This window comes from Haemaphysalis longicornis, unplaced genomic scaffold (genome assembly GCF_048455015.1).
Source record: "Haemaphysalis longicornis isolate Haplotype H1 unplaced genomic scaffold, Haemaphysalis longicornis Haplotype H1 scaffold_1, whole genome shotgun sequence".
Lineage (NCBI taxonomy): Eukaryota > Metazoa > Arthropoda > Arachnida > Ixodida > Ixodidae > Haemaphysalis > Haemaphysalis longicornis.
The window spans coordinates 410,550,551-410,570,040 of record NW_027526203.1 but is presented as its reverse complement, the minus strand read 5'-3'; the positions used below and the strand labels follow the sequence as shown (position 1 = coordinate 410,570,040).

Below are 19,490 nucleotides of genomic sequence, written 5' to 3'. Positions count from 1 at the left end.
GTCGTATAGAAGTGTGGTAGCTGCCCTAATGTGCAGATCAAGATGTCTTGGACAGCTGCACAAGATAAGTTTGAGACTTCTACAAGACGTGCTTGCGTTCACTGGGAACATGAGTGTTTATGTGAGGTCTGCCGTGATTGCTGATTGATTGTCGGCTTTAACGCACCGATTCTACACCTGGGCTCCGAGGTGCGCCGTAGTGGATGGCTCCTGATTAATTTTGACCACCTGGGGTTCTGGACACACTAGTGTTTTTTCTCCGTCCCATTTCTCTTTTACTTACAGCCAACATACAAAGGTTACGAATTCGCCGAACGGGCGCCAATCTTTTGCAAAAATATGCTCAAAGGAGAAATCGCTGAGAAAATTTACTGCGTATTGATGGCTTCTCTTCGACTCTACGTGGCACAATATTGGCGGTGGTCACACAGCCTAGGCCGCATTTCAGCCCGCCGCTGCCAGCATCGCTGGAATTACAAGTACAACATAGCCTAGTTCTTTGGTGAGATGAGCATGTTATTATACCTCTTACCAGGGGATACATGTTGATTGGTTGATTCTAAAGCACCACAGTCAACCAATCAAAGTAAGCAGGGCATCTAACGGGAAAGTGTTTTTTTTTTTTTTTTTTCTCAAATTACTACTTACAACGCATGCATTCACTCGGTTCGTGTTTGGTCAAACAACCCCATCCGAGCAGTGGTGCTGTCCGGACTGCGTGCTCGATCATCTCAGAATTCGTATGAATTCATCCGTCCCTGTTGCCGTATTAGCTGGAACATTTTCCTCGGCTTTTTTCCGGTTTCGATTCTATTTTAGCGCTCCTGAAACTGCAGCGGCCCTGTGGAGGCATAATGCTACCCTTTCTCTCACTTTTTCCCTCTCTCCGCAGCGCGCGCGTCTCAACGTGTGTGCTGTCTCGGACTAACTCCTCCTCGGACATCAAGCGCACAAAAAGGGACGCTAAAGACTCTAATCGCAGCAAGATATCTTCTCGCTTCCTGGTAGCAAAAAGGTGAGAAGCTTGTTCATATGCCGTGAAGCTAAGCTAAACCATAGCCACCTGTTGCTATGGCTAAACAAAGGGACGTGAGTCGTGTAAAGAGCTTAACAACTGTGTGTACTGTGGTTGATAAAATATGTTTCGCTGCTTTGTACTGTACATCAGTGTTTCCCACCGCACGTCGCGTTTGCGCACGGCTGGCCGCATTCCTGTAAAACGAGTAGTGTTCGAGCGTGATCGAAGCTGGTGCCTTTACTGTCCAAGCTGCGTACGCCGCCGCGCCGGCCTGGCTCCGTGCCGGTCGCAGCGTGCCTATGGGGCGGGCAGGGCGAGCAGAGTTAAAAATGAAGTACAGTAGTCATAACGAGACAAGGGCATCATCTCTCTCCCTCGACTGTACTTTCTTGCAGTGTTGACAGAACGTCAACTCAGTGGCGTAGACTTCAATTTTTCCGGGAGGGGGGGTCCCTTTAAGGGGCACCTGCACCGGGGAGGGGGGGTCCCTTTAAGGGGCACCTGCACCAGTGAGGGCCTTTTACATTATGGCAGCTTACTATGGGGTGTCCCCAAATAAGACATCCTGCAAATCCATGAACCGTGAACTTCAGCGGTTTGACGCATCCAGTACAAATTTCTTTGAATACGTGTTTTACTAGGCACATTTATGAAAAAATTTTGCATGACTGAACCACCAGCACAAAAAAGCGAGTCAATTTGTTTTTTTTAGTGGGTAGTTCAGGGGTAAACAATTCAAGGGTACATGCATGAACTGCAATCCACAGCGAGAAATTCCGGGAAAGACTGACCGCACTAAATATTGTAAGAAAATGCTGCTGCGTGGCCCCAGTCACCAGTGAAGAAGAAACCGAGCTGGGTTCAAAACGTCGGATTTTCCATAGTACTTTTGGTTGGTACCTGTTAGTTTATTTCCCAGACAAAGGCTTGTGCATGATATGCACCCCTTCTTTCTTGAATATCCTGGGCAACGCCTTTTGCTGGCTTTGGGAGCATATGGAACAGGTACGCGTTTCGGGGGACTGCTACTGTGAGACTGCCTCCAGGCTCCACCGCACGAACGAAACACGTGGCGAGCAAAAGGCCGTGGGGAGTCTTCAAAAGTGCAGGCGGCTGCTTTCCAATATAGACGCCCCACCCCCACCCCACCCCCTTGGACCCTAGAGAGCCTACTTAGCGCACACAAGGGGTCTCTATTCTGCCCCTTCGTGTAGTCGGGCGCCACCGTCCACTCCTAGAAAACATTCTATGCCTCCGCCGCACAGACCTCAGCCAAAACATGTCACCCATTAAGACGCCGCCATAACGCGAGTTGAACTGCAGATATCTCTGTCTGTGTGAGTAGGTTTCCAATGTGCAGAATTACTCAAACGTCCTCCTACCTGTTTCACTATCACATCAAGGAAATGAAGGGTGTTGTCCTTTTCGTGTTCAACGGTTGGATAAACAATAGTTCGCAGACACGACGACCGACAGTCTGATGTCGACAGGCGCGGAGCCGAGCCAGGCCCTGAAAAAAAATCCTGAGCTGGGGCCAGAGGGGGCTCTGCCCTCCGTGAAGCCGTCCGGGGGAGGGGCACGACGAGCCCCACTGCCCCCCCCCCCCCTCGTAGTTGGTGCTTCTGCCTCAACTCATGCTTGCCAAGGGCCTGCACTGCCACCATACTGAAGGGAAGAATTTGGCGCTAGCCCCAGGATTAGAGGTGACGCTGGATTGGTGGCACTGAGGAAATTAAGTTTTTCTTTCCTCCATAGTTGAAGGCTACCAAGGCTGTCTCGGTACGTGCAGCGACTCTTTGTTAAACCATTCTAACTATAGAGCCACTAATTCCAGCCACTGTAGTGACACTGGCAACACCAGGTACAGCACAACTTGTGGCTCATACGGTACAGCTGAAGAAAACTGTACCATGACGAGCATAGCATTTCATACTAACATATCGAAACCCAAAGAATAAGAGTGATTTTTTTGCAGCTTGGTCCTGTGGTGACATACGTTCCTGTTGACGAGGGGACTGCAATTGCAGGCCATGTATGATGGAACTGCATGGGTTGCTGCATTCCCGGGGCGAGTAAAGTCCCTAGATAACACTTTGAGCAACCCAGGGATTTTAGTGGGAAGCAGTGGCTCGAGGCAGCGTGTCCATAGCCGGGACTTCACGTGGGCTACGGGATCTGAGGAGCATCAGGGAAAACGGGTCTCAGTGACTCTGCAAGGTAAGACACTGTGATAGATGAATCCCAGAGGAATTTGAAGGTACGGCTAGGAGGGCGGGGAGAAAAGACAAAGTGCAAATTGGGAACTGAAACAGGATTCAAATTTTTTGGCATTGAATAGTTGGGTACCTTGTCGAAGGTCCACTGTGTGGTTATGTCACACAAAGTGATATTCGTGATTGTGAACACGAAATATGCATGTTGTCCTGAATGAATTGTGTTGTCAAGTACCTGTTGTAGTACATTTTCTAAGTGTAGCTGGAACTCATCCACTGTTGATGTGAGCATGGCACCTGTGATACTTTAAGTCCAGCAACCCTGGAAAGAATGCACCAAAACAAATGCAGAAAAAATTTTTAAAATCCTCTATTTCTTGCATGTTTTCTTGTATTTTGTTTTATTTAGGTGCCTTTAGCAGTAATTGATAGGATTGGGCCAAAGTTATTGACGACCCCTCCGTTAAGTTCTCTAGCTTAGCAGAGGGCAGGAAGACGTGGCATAAGTCTTGCCACGTCTAGTCCAGGGGCCATTTGCTGTAACTTGTAAACCTGCAGTTAACAAATCCTTTGAATGGTCCAGGCTGTTAGCAGGGCTGTTAGCACCAGGGCTGTTAGCACTTCCATATCTTCAAGGCTAGGTGGGCCAAGGCTTCTTACTCAGGTGTGAACTAGAAATATTTTAAGGACCCTTGTTATAACAAGTGTGGCTTCAGATTCCGCTTAAAACTGTCAGTAAAACACCAGCAAGCGTCCCCTAAGCTTCAGAACATCAAAAAGCACCAAAGCAGTGCCCTGCTTCCTTACTACCCAGGCTCACCACCGTACTTTTGATCAAAGAAAAAAAAAGTCCTCTCTAGAATTAGACAGGCAGTACTGACAGGCAGTACTGACGGGCAGTACTGACATTAGACAGGCAGTACTGACATGCATTTTGAGGGAAAGAAATACGGAACATTTAGACGCTACAGTCTTTTGAACTCGTCAAATTATTCAATGCAGCAAAGGTGTGATGACCCTGCTTAGCCTTGCATTGTTGGCCTTCGTGACAGTACTGCTATTCTTCACAGCCTGTCACCGTGGCTCCTACTTTCCTGTTCAGAGTGGCATTTTCAGTTCAAAGTGATGTGGGTAAGTGCAGATCTTACATGTAGCATATTCGTGATTACCCCCCTTTGCGTGTGCTTTGGACTGTGCTTTGGACTGCCGTGATATAGCCCACGGTTTGGTGGTGGGCCATGCAAGGTGGGCCATCTGGGCCATCTGCCTGTAGTCCTTTCTGAGCAAGGCCTCGGTGCTCATCCAAGGACAACACTGACAGCTCTTTGCTGCCTTTGTTGACCAGGTCGAAGGGGAACAGGCTTGGGAAGCAGCCGTCCTCCCGTGTGTACCCAGGCCTGTAATGCAGTTTTACGAGCCACATGGTGAGTCTGCTGAATGCTGCTGGCACCACGTCTTGTATGTGTCGCAAATGCCTTTGTGCTTAGGTGAAATCTGTGCACAATCCAACACAGACACCCTAACACAAACTACAACTAACAAGTGCATTGGGGAAATTCCAATCGCAGCTAGCAGAGACGTAAGCATTTGATCCTGAAACCGTGTTGGAATTCCTCTAGCTAACGGTGTCGAGGAGGCAATATTTGTCTACCTTGATTCAGTGGGCAAAAAAATTGCAGTTTGATGGTGTGAGCTGATATATCTTGTCTCAAATTAATGGTATATATTTTTTGCCCAAATATATTGTTTTGTTTTTTCTGCACTCTGAATGCAGGGCTGCTTGTAGAGATCTTGCAAGTTAGTCATCAAATGCAAACATGATGCAGGTAGTTTAAAGAGAATAAAAAAAAAGGCGTCCTGCTTGGCTCTGAATGTGGGGATCGTAGCTTGGTGTTGTGATTTGTTATTAGCTAGTAAGTAACGCTGAATGGGCCTCAATGAACTTCAGGCTATGTACACCCGGCGTCAAAATAAGCCGGGGCGCGCGAGCGCGTGGCAAAATGCATCGCCGCGACATCTGACGTTGCACTTCTGGTGTCGAGACACCGATGTGCGCGTGCGCGTCCAACCACGCTCGCTAGCCTGTCTTTTCCTTCGCTTCAAACGGCAACGCTGGTCACATTCAGCGCTTGGCGCCAGGGGTCACTTTCTTTGCTCAACCCGTCTCCCTCGCACACGATTCAGCGGCCGAGGGCGAGGGTGAACGTGCATTGCTCGTTCTGCTCTGTTCTGACAGATAACTAATATTGACCGTCTCGCGCTGACAGAATTGTTCCCCACATATGCTCTCCCATTTCGGCATTTCTAACAGCGGCGCTGTTCTTGAGCTGGGCTTGACTACAGCCTGCTTTGTGTCGTTTTACGCTACCTCCGGAGTTCCCAGCAATGCGTTCGTGTTTACAGGTAAAGCCGACTTTATGAAGATCGACGGAAGCTGGGGTTTTGTAAGATGGCTTTCCCACACAGCTTGTTGCGCAGCGAAGCACGAAAATCTACGGAGGAAGTATGATTAAAGAAAACGGCTTTAACTCATTTTTAATGGGAACTGAAAGCGCAAATGAGACACACACAAAGAAAGGAGACCACGAGACGAGACAACAGGAGTGCTTGTTCTGTTGTCTCCTTTCTTTGTGTGTGTCTCGTTTGCGCCTTCAGTTCCCATTATGCATCACGAACAGGCACAAACCACGACCCTTTTTAACTCATGTGTTATTAAATGTATCCAAAAACCAATTCTATTAAAATTTTCTGATAAGTCGACTATACCGCTATGCCGAGTTTGGTTCACTTGACGTAATTAGGTAGTGAAGTTGTCAACGATGGAGAATTAGCTTGTTGTCATGATAACGCAATCTACGGAGAGAGATTGCCATGTATAGGAGAAAACGGTTGTAACTGCATGCGGCTCCGCGCTTGTTCAGTAGGTATCAATCAGAATCGTTGGGACGAGTTTTTACATGTTTTCGTAAAACATGCAGTTGGTTGTCAACTAAGAATGACCACACCAAAACAGAATACTAACTGAAGAGAGAAATAATTTATTTTATGAAGGTGTGATGAGACTTCACCTTGCACACGTTCTGAAATAATTAAACAAGGGAAAAAGGGAGAACAGACCGGCCTCGTCGTGAGTTTTACAAAAAATAACCGAAATGACAGCCGGTATTCTACACCAGCTAAAAATCAAAGCACCGCTCAAGGCAAACAATAAAAAAAATCATCTGTGAAGTGCGCTGCTGTGCTCCTTCCCATTACCGAACTCTAGTAATGGGTGAAGTGGCCGCCTGCGGAAATGATGTCGCTCATCCTTCTTGGCATCGACTCGTAAAGCGAAACCACAAACTCATGGTTTGCGCGAAGGCTGTCCCATTCTTCCCGAATGGCGGTCCAGAGCGCGTCCGCTGTGCCTCCTGACAAGTGGCGTTTGGAGAGGCGCGACTTCATGACCCCCCACACATTCTCGATGGGATTTGCGTCCGCACCGTTCGGAGGCCACTGCAGAGTGTGTACGCCCAGATCCTCCAGCAGGACGGTCGCCTGACGTGCCATGTGCACGGGGCTTTTGTTCTGCTGAAAGATAAAGCATCCATCGGGGAAAGGTCCATCGAGCACGTAGGGGATCATGGTGTCTTGCAGAAGCGCACTGTAGCAGGACGCCGTGAATCTCCCTTCAATGCGGACAAGAGGTCCTAGCCCCTCCCGGCTCATGGCTCCCCACACAGAGACTGCGCAGCGGCCGCTTGAAAGGACACTGTGGATATAGTCTGGGTTGTACCTGAAAATTTAGAAGAGACCGCATTTACAGCTAAAAACATAAAAAAATGTAGCAGACCATGATAAAGGTTACAACACGAGTTGTGTATTATTTCATGCAGACAGCCTGAAAAGCATGCATTAGATATGATGCTAACAAGAAATTATTCCAAATTACCTTGCACCATGAGTACTTAGATATAAACTGGCATTACCAAAAAGCCTTCACGAAAAGGATTTCTAAAACTTTTTTGGAACAGATCCACGAGAGCTTTCCCCATTTCTGAACAAGTAAACGATGCTGACATGAGAAAGTGAGAGGAGCCGTTACCTCGAATTCAAGGGCCTCCATACCCGCTGCTGCTGGTCCCAGCGAATACAAAAGGTGGATTCATCCGAAAAAATGACGGTGCCCCATTCTTCTTGGCTCCACTGCTGGTGTTTCTGTGCAAATTGCAGCCGCTGATGGCATTGTCGCCCAGTCAGGAACGGCTTTTTCGCAGCCACACAGTTCGAAGGCCCGGCTTCCTTCAAACGCCGGCGTATTGTCGGAGTCGACACTTCCAAAGACAACTCGTCACGGATTTCCTTCGTTCTCAGAAAGGGGTCTGCGACAACTGCCGCAACAATGAGTTCGTCCTCGACGTGTTGCGTGACCCTTGGTCGGCCAGGCCTCTGGGCATCCGCAATCCTTCCTTCGTCGCAAAAGGCACGAATTATCAGGCTCACCGCGGTCTTTGATCGGCCCGTCCGTTGGCATATGACTCGCTGCGGCAGCCCCTCCAGGAAAAGTCTCGTTATTAGCTTGCGATCTTCCACGGGAACACGTGGTGCCATTTTGGTATACTGAGCCCCCTTGTTCTGCCCTCTAAACTGAAATACGTTTTGCGGGGGAGCAGCGGCCAATCGTAAGCTAGACCGCATGACAAGAAATAGCGTCACTGCTGCATCCGTGCCGCACATTTGAAAACAACATGCTCACTATGCAGATAAATGCTCATGTTATCGGGTACCTTTGGCGGCAGTCTTTAGTAGTTCTTGTTATTTTTTCTTCAGGGATTTACAAGGCGCTAGTCCTGATGTGTTGCCGCGATCTTGACCGCCGGTCGGCTAAAATGTAAAATCTGGTCGCGATATTTCAGAGCACTTTGCTTGGCTCTAGATGGCATTATAATTGTGTCGCGTTTTGAGTGGTATACGGGAGGTAACATGACCAGGGGGTCGAAGATATCGCCAGTGCAACGTAAAAAATTATGCGAGTATTCATCCGCTTCAGAGCATATGTGTTGGAAAGACGACTGCAGCCAAAACGCCCGTGTGTTCGGAGGTTGCGGCGCACGTTAAAGATACCCAGGTGGTCAAAATTACTTCGGAGCCCTCCACTATTGCGCGCCCCATCGCCTGTGTTGCGTCGGCGGGTTAAAACCAACAATTGGGGCTAGTCAAGCTGTTTTTACGGCTTTTTTCCCGGCTCCCTTTGCGCAAAAGTGATTTGTTTATTGTTTTTTCGCGCAAGAATAAAAATCAAATCAAATCAAATCAATCAATCAATCAAGGACGACTACCTCCTGCAACACCTGCAATGTAACGCTATCTCCTCTCCGCCCCTAGCGCCTGCCAGGTTCTCCTTCCCTTTCACTTCTCCTTTACTCAATGCAACGAACGTTCCCTCACCTAAATTAAGTTATTCCCCGCTTGCAGGTAGCACTCACAATTTGTTGGCAGTGCGCGAGTATTTCTTTTTTATTATTTTTTCAGCTGGGTGCAGCTAAAGCAGATCATAGTTTTTGTTTTAATTCTTGCTATTGTCTCACATTTCCGAAACATTATTTAATAACGCGTTGATTTTTATTCGATGTCGTAAACACTAACCCAGCGTGTATACTAGCCACGAAAAAAGACTCTCGCATTATCGTTGTGTTATGAACCTGTATGAGCAATGGGAGAAGCTGAAGTAGTTTGCAACGGTTTTTTTTTTTTTTTTTTTTTTCACCTTTCAGAATTTTTTCAACTGTTCTTGGCAGTGTAGGTAAATTGATTGACACGCAGGCAGACCGAGATTTTTGCTTTTAAATAGCGAGAAAAAAAGAATACAGCATTTAAATCTAAGATAGCAGTCCCGTTGCAATGCATCCTTTGTCAGAGCAGGGCAGAGCGAGCAACGCACGTTCACCCTCGCCCTCGGCCGCTGAAGCGTGTGCGAGGAAGACGGGTTGAGCAAAGAAAGTGACCCCTGGCGCCAAGCGCTGAATGTGACCAGCGTTGCCGTTTGAAGCGAAGGAAAAGACAGGCTAACGAGCGTGGTTGGACGCGCACGCGCACATCGGTGTCTCGACACCAGAAGTGCAACGTCAGATGTCGCAGCGATGCATTTTGCCACGCGCTCGCGTGCCCCGGCTTATTTTGACGCCGGGTGCACCTTATTTTTCAGTGTATAAGTTGCTGCAGTCTTCCAAATTTCAAGGCGTTGTGACATGTGCAACAGGGCATCTTATATCTGGAATGTTTAAAGTGACGCAGTATATGCTGTGGAGGAAGGTGCAAAATGTGTCTTCATTATGGCCTTATCTGTATACCCCACAGGGATCGGTGCTGCCACACTTGTGTTGGTGGAAGCTGTGAAGCACACTGAAAAGGAAGCATTAAATGCAGTTGCAATTCTCGACTAGAAATTGACAATAATTTCTGCAGCAAATCGTTGGAACCTTTGTTATGCTTCCGCAGTTGGTATAGTACATCAGATTTTAATGCTGCCGGACAACATGATGGAATTGATTTTAACTGTTTCTGCAGCAAATCGTGGGAACCTTTGTTATGCTTCCGCAGTTGGTATAGTACATCAGATTTTAATGCTGCCGGACAACATGATGGAATTGATTTTAAGCCCAATCAGTTTGATGGCATTGCCCGAGTCAATCGGATCCAACGTTTGTGCAAACAAACCTTGGTTGTGTGCAGTGGGCAGCCCTTTTTTTTTCAAATTAATAAAATGGCAAGATGCAACGCTGATCAGTTCATTGTAGTAAGCCACTTGCAAAGACGGCAAAACTGTCTTTCACTTATAATTATTTGGCAATGGCAGTACACATGCAGAATTACCTGTGGAATTTTACCCGCCGCGGTGGCTCAGTGGCTAAGGCGTTGTGCTGCTGAGCACGAGGTCGCGGGTTCGATTCCCGGCTGCGGCGGCCGCTTTTCTGATGGAGGCGAAAAGCAAAAACGCCCGTGTGTACGAGCTTTCGGCGCACGATAAAGATCCCCAGGTGGTCCAAATTAATCCGGAGCCCTCCACTACGGCGCGCCTCATCGCCTGCGTTGCGTCGGCGCGTTAAACCCTACAATCAATCAACCTGTGGAATTTTATCGTGTCCACCTTTCAAAAACCAGATTGTGCTAGGGTGCAGCTTACGTGCAGAATGTTTTGGTGAAAAGGGCATTTGATAGGTGGGTGTGGCTTATACAACAAGGCAAGGTATAGAACGAGAAAGGCAGTAGGTTGCAAACTAGTGAACATAGCTAGTTGGAGACACCAACGTTTTCTGCTGACTTCTGCAGAAGCATTATTCATTTCGTCTTGAAAATTGCTTTCATAACCTCTATGTTATCATGTTGGCAAAGCCTATGAAGGAGAGGAAGCAGAACACTTGAAGTTCCCATTGGAATCGGAGCGTTGTGAAATCTGGCAGGAGGCTGGGATCAGAAAACTGGCGTGATTGCAATGGCCTAGCGATCAACAACATCTGTAAACAGCAGGTAATCTTGGTACATACATCCTGTGGCTCAGACAGTTCGTAGTTTGCCCCGGTTTACTTGTAAGGTTGGTCAGTTGGGTCAGACATCTGTGCATAAGTTTGCATCACCGCAGCATGCACTTTTATGTGAAGTTCTCCAACTAAATTAGTGATTGGTTGGGCTCGGTAGACGACACCATATTGAATTTATGCAAATGAGGGAAGTAGTGCATCCACAGCTATACATGTAGAAATCTTTATAACCACACGGTCAGCAAGTGCGCGAAGAGAAGTAGCTTTGAGTTTTGAAGACCGCCTTGACTCAAGGGAGGAGGAATTGGCTGTCGCATCCACTGTGCGAAGGTCTCAAAGTTGCCCAAGTGTTGGGAAATTGCTGGGTCACGTTCATTTTAGTTTGCACCATTAATTTCGTTTTGCGATATTTGTGCAGCTGAAATGTCAAGTGTAATCAATTGTTGATTTATTGATTATGATGTTTAACGCACCTACGCTGCACAGGCAGTGAGGCATGCTGTAGTGGAGGGCTCCGGATTAATTTTGACCATGTGGGGATCTTTAACGTGTGCCTAGATCTCGAACACACGGGCGTTTTCGCTTTTTGCCTCCATCAGGAAAGCGGCCGCCATGGTGGTACCATGGTGGAGTCAGCTGTTATCCACACCTATTACGTATCCTTGCTATTCCTTTAACTGACGAAAAACTGGCTGCTATTCCTTTAACTGACAAAAAACTGGCTATGTGCTACCACGAACGACGAATACAATCAGTTCTGCCTTCACCTTTACTGCAGTGGGATGGCAGGGTGGAACTGAATGCCTTTTGTTTAATTAAGCTATCTGAGAAATGTTTGAAGAATACTGGTCTGCTTTTTTTTTCTGCACGCACCTCTGTGTTTAATTGTATAAGTAACATTGTGAAGTTACGTCTTTTTTAACATCTCGCGTTCAAACTGCGCAGTCATGCCAGTAAGGCATTCAGCGGAATTCGTGGTATTCGGGTTCCCAACGGGCATTGCACTTGTGCTTTGCATCCGTGACTCAATTGTTGCCTTGGTCTCCTTCTGTCGCCTCCACCTATTTGCCAATTTTTTCTTGATATTTGCGTTGCTTGATATTTCTTGAGTTTGCATATTTTTTCTTGATAGGTAGGCTTCACTGTGCAGCGCACAACAACGTGGCAAAGCCAGCTCACAAAGGCCAAGTTTACACCAATCTCCGACTGCTTCAGTCTCCAATGCAAATTTGCTGTCTTATATCAAAATATGATGCATGTCATCTTATATCAAAATATTAAGGGGGGACACTGGTCTTAAAACAACTTCTTTTATTTTCAAGTAAACTCTGTGAAACTTGTCAGTCTTGCTGCTTTTTTCCCACTGATTTCAAATATGCCAGTATTTTTTCAGTTGGTCAATTAGTTACCAAGATAATTAGAGATAATTAGCCATTTTGCCCCAACAATTAACAAAACAGTGTTGCTCACAAAACTGTAATCTTTATATTTTCCATTACTATGAACCCTGCTGAATGCAATCTTGGAAACAGTTTTTTGATGCACCGCTTGGAACTAATTTTACGGCTCATTAAACTTCGGTAGCACCAGTGGCAAGGAACCATTTTCAGTGCCCATTTCAAACACCGAAGTTTAATGAGCTGTAAAATTAGTTCCAAGCGATGCATCAAAAAACTGTTTCCAAGATTGCATTCAGCAGGGTTCATAGTAATGGAAAATATAAAGATTACAGTTTTGTGACCAACACTGTTTTGTTAATTGTGGGGACAAAAATGGCTAATTATCTCTAATTATCTTGGGAACTAATTGACCAACTGAAAAAATACTGGCATATTTGAAATCAGTGGGAAAAAAGCAGCAAGACTGACAAGTTTCACAGAGTTCACTTGAAAATTAAAAGAAATTGTTTTAAGACCAGTGTCCCCCCTTAAATGGCAGAGGCAAACAGGTGGCTTAAGGGAGATGGTGCACAAACAGCACAAGAGGACAACACGTGCAGTCAGCCACGGCATATACAAATAAAACCGGCCTAGGAGCTAAGAAAACAGCCAACTTTTCCCATCCTACAAATGCAAAAAAAGTGGGGGACTTAGCCGACAACAGCTCTGTTGTAAAAGAAAAGAAACTGTAAAATTAGCTTTAGTTTTTTTGGTGCTTTGATTGGCAGTGACGTTTTGCAATCGGAACTTGTTGAAAAGAAGACTCCTGTTGCATCCATCTTGCGAGAATGTTGTACTTTGTTTAGTTGGGACAGAAGCTCTCTCCCTGAGGACCTGAAGTCTGAATTGCTTTCGTTTTGGCCACATAAAGTGCAGGGCTGCCCTCTACCACTTCTGATACGTTCCCTCACGTGGACACCTCTTTGCTTGCCGTCCGGGGACCATCAGTTGCCAGAGTAGCAGGTGTGTGCCGGGGTTTTTCTCCCGCTACCTTTTGTGTGATTTGCAGATAGCAGAGCATTCATTTTTCTGACAATATTTCCTGTACGCTACACGGTGTGACATGTCTCGTGATAAAAGAAGATTTTTTTTTTTGTTTGTTTGTTTTTTAAAGAGTATGAAAAGCTTTCACACAGTGTTGGTGTCTATAAGAGCTCTCTGCAATAATTTGGGGGGGGGCACAAAGGTGTGGAAAAAAAAAGATGAGCATTTCTGCTTAATAACTGGTGTAGCAGCCTGGGCAGTGAGTTTGTCTGGAAAATGTGCTATTGCAAAGTGTTCTTTAGGCACTTGCTGAGACTTTGGGGTCTTTTGGTTAAGTAAAGTAAGCAACAAACCTACCCAGGAAGCATACATGTTAAAATTAAAGGTAGCTTCTATAACGATGAAGCAGCCCTGCAGGAACTCGCCTCGATGCAAGGCACCTTTGGAATATTTTCTCTTAAACTGATAGCTTTGATATTTATGGCTTTTATAGTTTTGGGAAGAAATCATAGGGCAAATTCTCATTCATACTATGCAAGAGCCATATTATGCTGGCATCCTGAACAGACCTAAAATCAAAATGTATATTTCTACACATAGCTATATGTTGTGTGTGTGCGTGTGCACTTGCATTTGCATACATAGACCCTTATGATGAATATAACGAGTAATTCATATAACCAATAATTTCATAGGAGAATGCTGAATTGATTTTTTTTTTTCATGTATATCGTGAATGCTAACTTAATATTTAAGGCCACTGCAACAAATTTGCCCATTCTTTAAAGTTCTTTAGGTTTTACCAATGGCTCACTTGTAGCTTTGCAACAAATGTACACTGCTGTGCTGCTGTTGCCATCTGTGACCCCCGCTGCATTCGACAGGCGTTGGAAGTGCTTGTTGATTGTTGACACCAGAACACATACTGCGCTGAAGTAACATTGGTAGTTAAAAAAGTGTCAAGAGAAGTGTGCATCTGAATAGTTTGGTGGGCACCACTAACATGGCCTAATGGCAGAAAAGCAAGACCAGGTAAAATGATTATTTGCACTCCTGCAAGGGCACAGTTCTGTGCAACACTCGCAAACCCTAGCAACTAGCAGTAGGCGTGAAGTGCTTCGTGTGTCCTCTTGCTATCGTCCTTTGTTTTGTCGTTTGCACGGTGGTTCAACATGCTTTATTGCAGATTCATTGACCGTACACCTCATCATAGAAAAGTGTTTTTTTACACTGCAGGAATTAACAGAATGACTCTGGGTACACACATAGCTAAAGCTTAAACGGTGCTGACTTAGCTGTTGAACTGGCAGAATACACTTCAGGTACTTTTTGGCATATGTTAAACTTTGAATAAAATGACATTAATTTTCTGAATGCTGAAAATTGTAAGTGCAAATAATTTTGACTGCAAATTTTCCGAAGCCTGCTGCGTTAATTTTTTGCCACATGCGGCGTGGAATATGACGTCAAACGTGTTCACCTTTGGTTTGGCTACTCCTTGCAATGCATCCTCATACCAATCAAACTTCAAGGCGCAATGATGTGGAGTGGATGTTACATCGACAGCACCAAATAGGGGGTAGTGCCATTGCAGACAAGGACTAATGCAGGTTGAGCAAGTAGCCAAGGGATGTGAGAGGTTTTCTTCTGGGGAAGCAAACTCAATAAAGGCGGTCAGTAACCACCTTGAACGTGATGCTTTTGGTCATGAACACATTCTAGGTAGCGTTTCTCCCTGCTGTCGCTTGGGAAATCAGCTGACTAGAATGTGTGCAATGCTGTATCATCTCAATTTTGAACACGCCTGGTTCAAGTATGATCTAGAATGTGAACATTTTGTTACTAATACCCCTGCTACACTGGCATTCGAATGTCATTCGAAGAGGATGTCATTTGACTCAAATGCGAAATTGTGCTGCTTCACTGGGTTTTGAAGTGGCATTCAGCTCAAATGACATTCAAGTCGAATGAACACCCTGAGAGACATATGGGGCTCTCGAACACATTTCTCGCACTCTCGTGCACAGCGTTCCAAATAAGCATTAAATTACTGTTACACTTAGAACAAGCAGATTATTCTTAATTTTCAGACTTTGTTTACTTTTCATTCACTTAAATCATGATATCAAGATGCAATAATTCTATACTCTAAGCACCAGTGCAAGCAAGGGACAAAGCAGTGTGGCCAGTCAACACAAAGCATGCACCCAAAAGTATAAAAAGAACCTTGATTACAATTTAGAATTAAGAAAAACCATGTTAAAGCTTTCGTTATTTATAATTTGATATTTTACTGCCAAAGACTGCTGCTAAATTTGTTTGTTGCATTGTTGTGTAAAAATAGAACTCAGTAGCAGCAGCACCACCCAGCACCGTGAGTGATTGTTAAAGCTTTCAAATCAAATGCCATCGAAATAGTAGTGGAGCACGGCAGACTCGGAATGGCATTCAAAGCCCCACGTTTGAGTTGAATGATATTTGGTTCGAAGGCATTCAAGACGCCGGTGTAGCAGGGGTATTTATGCCTTGAGTGAAAGCTTCCTTTACCTCTTAAAGGGACACTGAAGTGAATTTGTCAAGCTCCCGTTTTTGCTTGCACTGCGTAGACTGGCTCAAATTAGCACACTTTTCATCGTTTATCCGGTTGACAAATCGGTAATTATTTTACAAAGCGCGAAAGAAGAAAAACTACCATGCGCGGTTTGCGGCGGCCGCACCAACTAAGGCTGTGACGTTGGGAGGAGGGGCGCCGTGATTGGACGATGCCCAAGGTTAGCAATCAAAGAAGTTTCGGTTTTGGTTTCGGTTCTGTAAAACATAACCAATGGCGTTGTTGGATGGGCATTCTCAATATCTCAGTAATCACGTACCGCGCTTCTGCCATGTTGTCGACCAAATGCACAAGATAAGCCTCACAGGACGGCTTGTAGTCGTAGCATTCACTAGCCGAGACCTCCGCAGTGCATGAACGCCCTCCGCGTACCCGCAGACGCCCAAATGTCATGCGCTTTTCCCCCATATTTGGAGCTTGCCTCCCTCATGCCTGTATCGTAAAAAGCGTGTTCGCACCAGGCCAAGGGTCTGTTCATTCTGGCCTGTGCCCACTGCCTGCAAGCAGTCGGTGCTTATGGCAACAGCACGCCAACGAGAACTCGCTAGCGCGCCAGTGCCAGCCTGCGCGCGTTTTGTGAACTAGTTCGTGTAGCCATGAACGGTGCGGCCCAAAAAAAGGTGAACTCAATATAGAAAACATCGGCGGGAAACAAAAAAGTTAACTTACAAAAAAAAAAAAAAAAAGCACGTACCCGCAGGGATTCGAACTCGTGACTTGCGAAACACCTGAGGTGACATACCTAGCGCCCCAGACAACTGAGCCACGGAGCGGGATGCAAAGGCTGTGCTAATATAGGGTATATATTGTACAACCGGTTTACACTTTTATTTAGTTTTGGCATTTCAAGCAGCTTAGGTGACTATTTGTTGTACTGCGCTCGTGCAGTAAGCGTCGCCCGAGTTTCCACAGTAGCTCACGTTTAGCAATTGCATTTCGTAGACGGAAAAGCGTTCGCAGATGCGTAGTCGTGCTGCTGACCGCTGTGCTTGTTCGCCCAGCGCAAAAAAGTGCTTCCCGCGCCCTAGTTTTACGCTGTACGGTAAAAATATCAGTTGATTTTATTTCCTTAGTACCTATATTGACTTCGCTGACTCTTCTCCCGCCTTCAAGAGGCCTTATATTTTCCTACTGGCGTACCAGTCAGCGAAGCGTCGCATGTGCGCTTGTGCAGCGCTTGTGTGAAGCGACCTTGACTTGGAGCTAGATACAGTGTACAAACAAACCAAGTAAAGAAAGGCACATTTTTCCATTCACAAACGTGTCCTGGCTTCGTTTCAACTAAGCGAACAAATTGCGACCAAGCAATTTTTTTTTAACCTCCTTGATTGCGACGACCCGCCGGCGGCCGGCGGACAAACGCTGGGCCGACTGACTCCGTCTGAAGGCCGGGAAGCCGTGCAGTAGCGCAGCCAATTGCCAGCTCATCCCCTCCTGACGTCACACGAAAACGCCACAGAAAATGGGCGAGCGTAAAGAGAGGAGGACAGCATTTTCGAATTAGTTTTTCTACTAAATAAAATCGCGTAAACGCGCCTAGAGTGGTCGAAACATGGCCTGGGGACTCCGGACTACAATTTGCGCTAGTAATCCCGCAATGTTTACATATCACTTCAGTGTCCCTTTAAAAGGGGCCATGCAGACAAAATACAAGTTTGTTTTATTCGAAAGATTTGGTCTTTTATGGTGGCCCCAGTGCTTTTCCGGCAGCAAGCGATGCTTTATTCACTGATAAATTAATCAATTTAAGTTAGAGTTTTGATTCTCCTGACAAATCGTGTGTTTCGTGACGTCTGCGATGATGCAACAAGTGCAGGTCTTCAAGTGAATGTTCGTATGCCGTTTAGTCTGCAGCGGATTCCGAAATGCCTTGTTTACCGTCAGTCCTCCTAGAAGCACCACCATATTGTAAAGGACCACTATCCGCCCTCGCTTTGTTTCTGACCGTATTTGCACCCGGCTTGTTTTGGTTGCGGTTGGAAGTAATCGTTTTATGAAACATTAGGTACGCTTGACAGACAGGGTCACGTAAGGCAATGTCGCTTACGCTGATCAGCCAGTGTCGTGTGAGACAGCCCCAAAGCGCTGGACTGCTGTGCAGCTATAACAAGCATAGTGCACGTCGTACCAACGGCATTACGCACTGGGGCTTTTATGGTTATGTGTACTTTTGTAACTTTCATTGTTTACCCCACCATTCTTACTGCTATTAACTGAATATGCATTGCATTTAAGCAAAGATGGCTTGTTCTGCATGCTTATCAGCCTTGCCTAACTTGTGTTTGCTTTTGCCAGCCTCAGCCAATCGCACAGCTGTGCATATTACGTCATAGGTTCTAGTGCGGGAAATTAGCTAGAGAGTCGCATGGCCATTCTCTTTTTTTCCTAATTATGTAGCTGTTTTGAGCGAAGTTTGCGCTAAAAGTGGTGTCAGTATGATTCCAGCGAAGCAATATTTTGAATGAACCAACTTGTGTTTTGTCTGCATGGCCCCTTTAAAGGGGCACTGACACAAAAATTTTGCATCTTGTTTTTTTTGTTGCGATAAGTAGCTAGTGACCTACTTACCACCTGTAGAAACCTCATTTGCTTCAGCGTGCGACGGTTGTTTAATTAGAGGCATTTTCAATGCGGCCAGTCGCAGTTTCGGTTTCAGCGAGTGCCGCGAAACGATGGATTTTGTGTGATCAAAGCTGACCACGTGACCGTCGGAGGGATATCACAGAGCAGAGCCGCCGTAACACTGTCGAATCCGCATCGACGGCAGTTTCTGCATCTCGTGAGGCGCTTAATTAAAAAGCGACCGTGGATGTGAGGCAGGCGCTGCGAGTGCAAATGCTACCGCGGCTAAAGAACGACGCGCGACGCTCGAGACGGTGGGTGGCAAGACGCGCGCTGGGAGCAGCCGGCCGGTCTGCCTACAGGTCCGCCTACAGATGTGTTCGGCTCAGCACTGCGGCGGATATTCGAGTGCCGCTCTCGTAAGCGGCGCAGATGACAATTTTTAATGCAACCCGCCATCGCATCATTAACTCCTTTATCATGTAAGCCACCATGGTCGGGACTTGGGGACAATTTCGTGCAGCGGTAACAAACTATCACTCGAGCTACCTGCGCCGGCCTGGGCCACTTCGCGGCCGTGGCCGCCGCCAGCACAGCGACCGTGCGGCTAGCTCAGTCAGCTTTTCGTGCCTCCGGCGCGTTTTCGCATCTAATGGTAATAACCAGTAATAGAAACAGAGTGCCTGGAATCGCTGTAGAACTTTGGTAGCGGCCAGCTGCCCGATGAGCTGACGAAATCACGGCGCCTCCGCCGCCAACGATCGGGTCGTTCGTTCTCGAGAGCAGAAGCTCCGCCCTCCGGCCCTCCGATTGGAGCGGCGAGCCAGGCGAGCCATGCGAGCCGGCAAAAAACGCCGTTAGTGCGGAAGCGGCAAACACAAACTCGTGACGTGTTTGGATGTTGTTTATTTACAATTGCGCGTGGTCCTCTGCTGGCTGCTCGGTTGCGTTTCGCACACTTCAAAATTGATTTTAAATATGTTCTAGGCTGTATTCGCCGCTGGTATTTTGCAGATGATGTATATGTGTTCCCACCAATCTATCTCCGAAGTTATCTCGCCTTCAAAATTTTGTGTCAGTGCCCCTTTAAGCCCCATGGGGGTGAAAAGAACGGTTGTTAGGGGGAGTAAAAAAAAAAAGAATATA

General features: G+C 46.4%; 1 protein-coding gene across 4 annotated transcripts in view; it reads left to right on the top strand.

Moving 5' to 3' along the window:
- The first annotated feature begins 880 nt into the window (after positions 1–880).
- LOC144155488 (uncharacterized) overlaps positions 881–19,490 on the top strand; it is a 33,571-nt gene continuing 14,961 nt past the window's right edge. For 2 of the 4 annotated variants that reach the window (XM_077686963.1, XM_077686962.1), the window contains exons 1-4: positions 881–1,015; positions 2,994–3,235; positions 4,577–4,655; positions 13,059–13,150. In XM_077686963.1, the coding sequence (XP_077543089.1) occupies positions 3,049–3,235; positions 4,577–4,655; positions 13,059–13,150 (358 nt within the window). In that variant the 5' untranslated portion in view covers positions 881–1,015; positions 2,994–3,048. Of the gene's footprint in view, positions 1,016–2,993; positions 3,236–4,301; positions 4,363–4,576; positions 4,656–13,058; positions 13,151–19,490 lie in introns of all 4 variants that reach the window. The other 2 variants (XR_013319581.1, XR_013319582.1) reach the window with 2 other exon arrangements.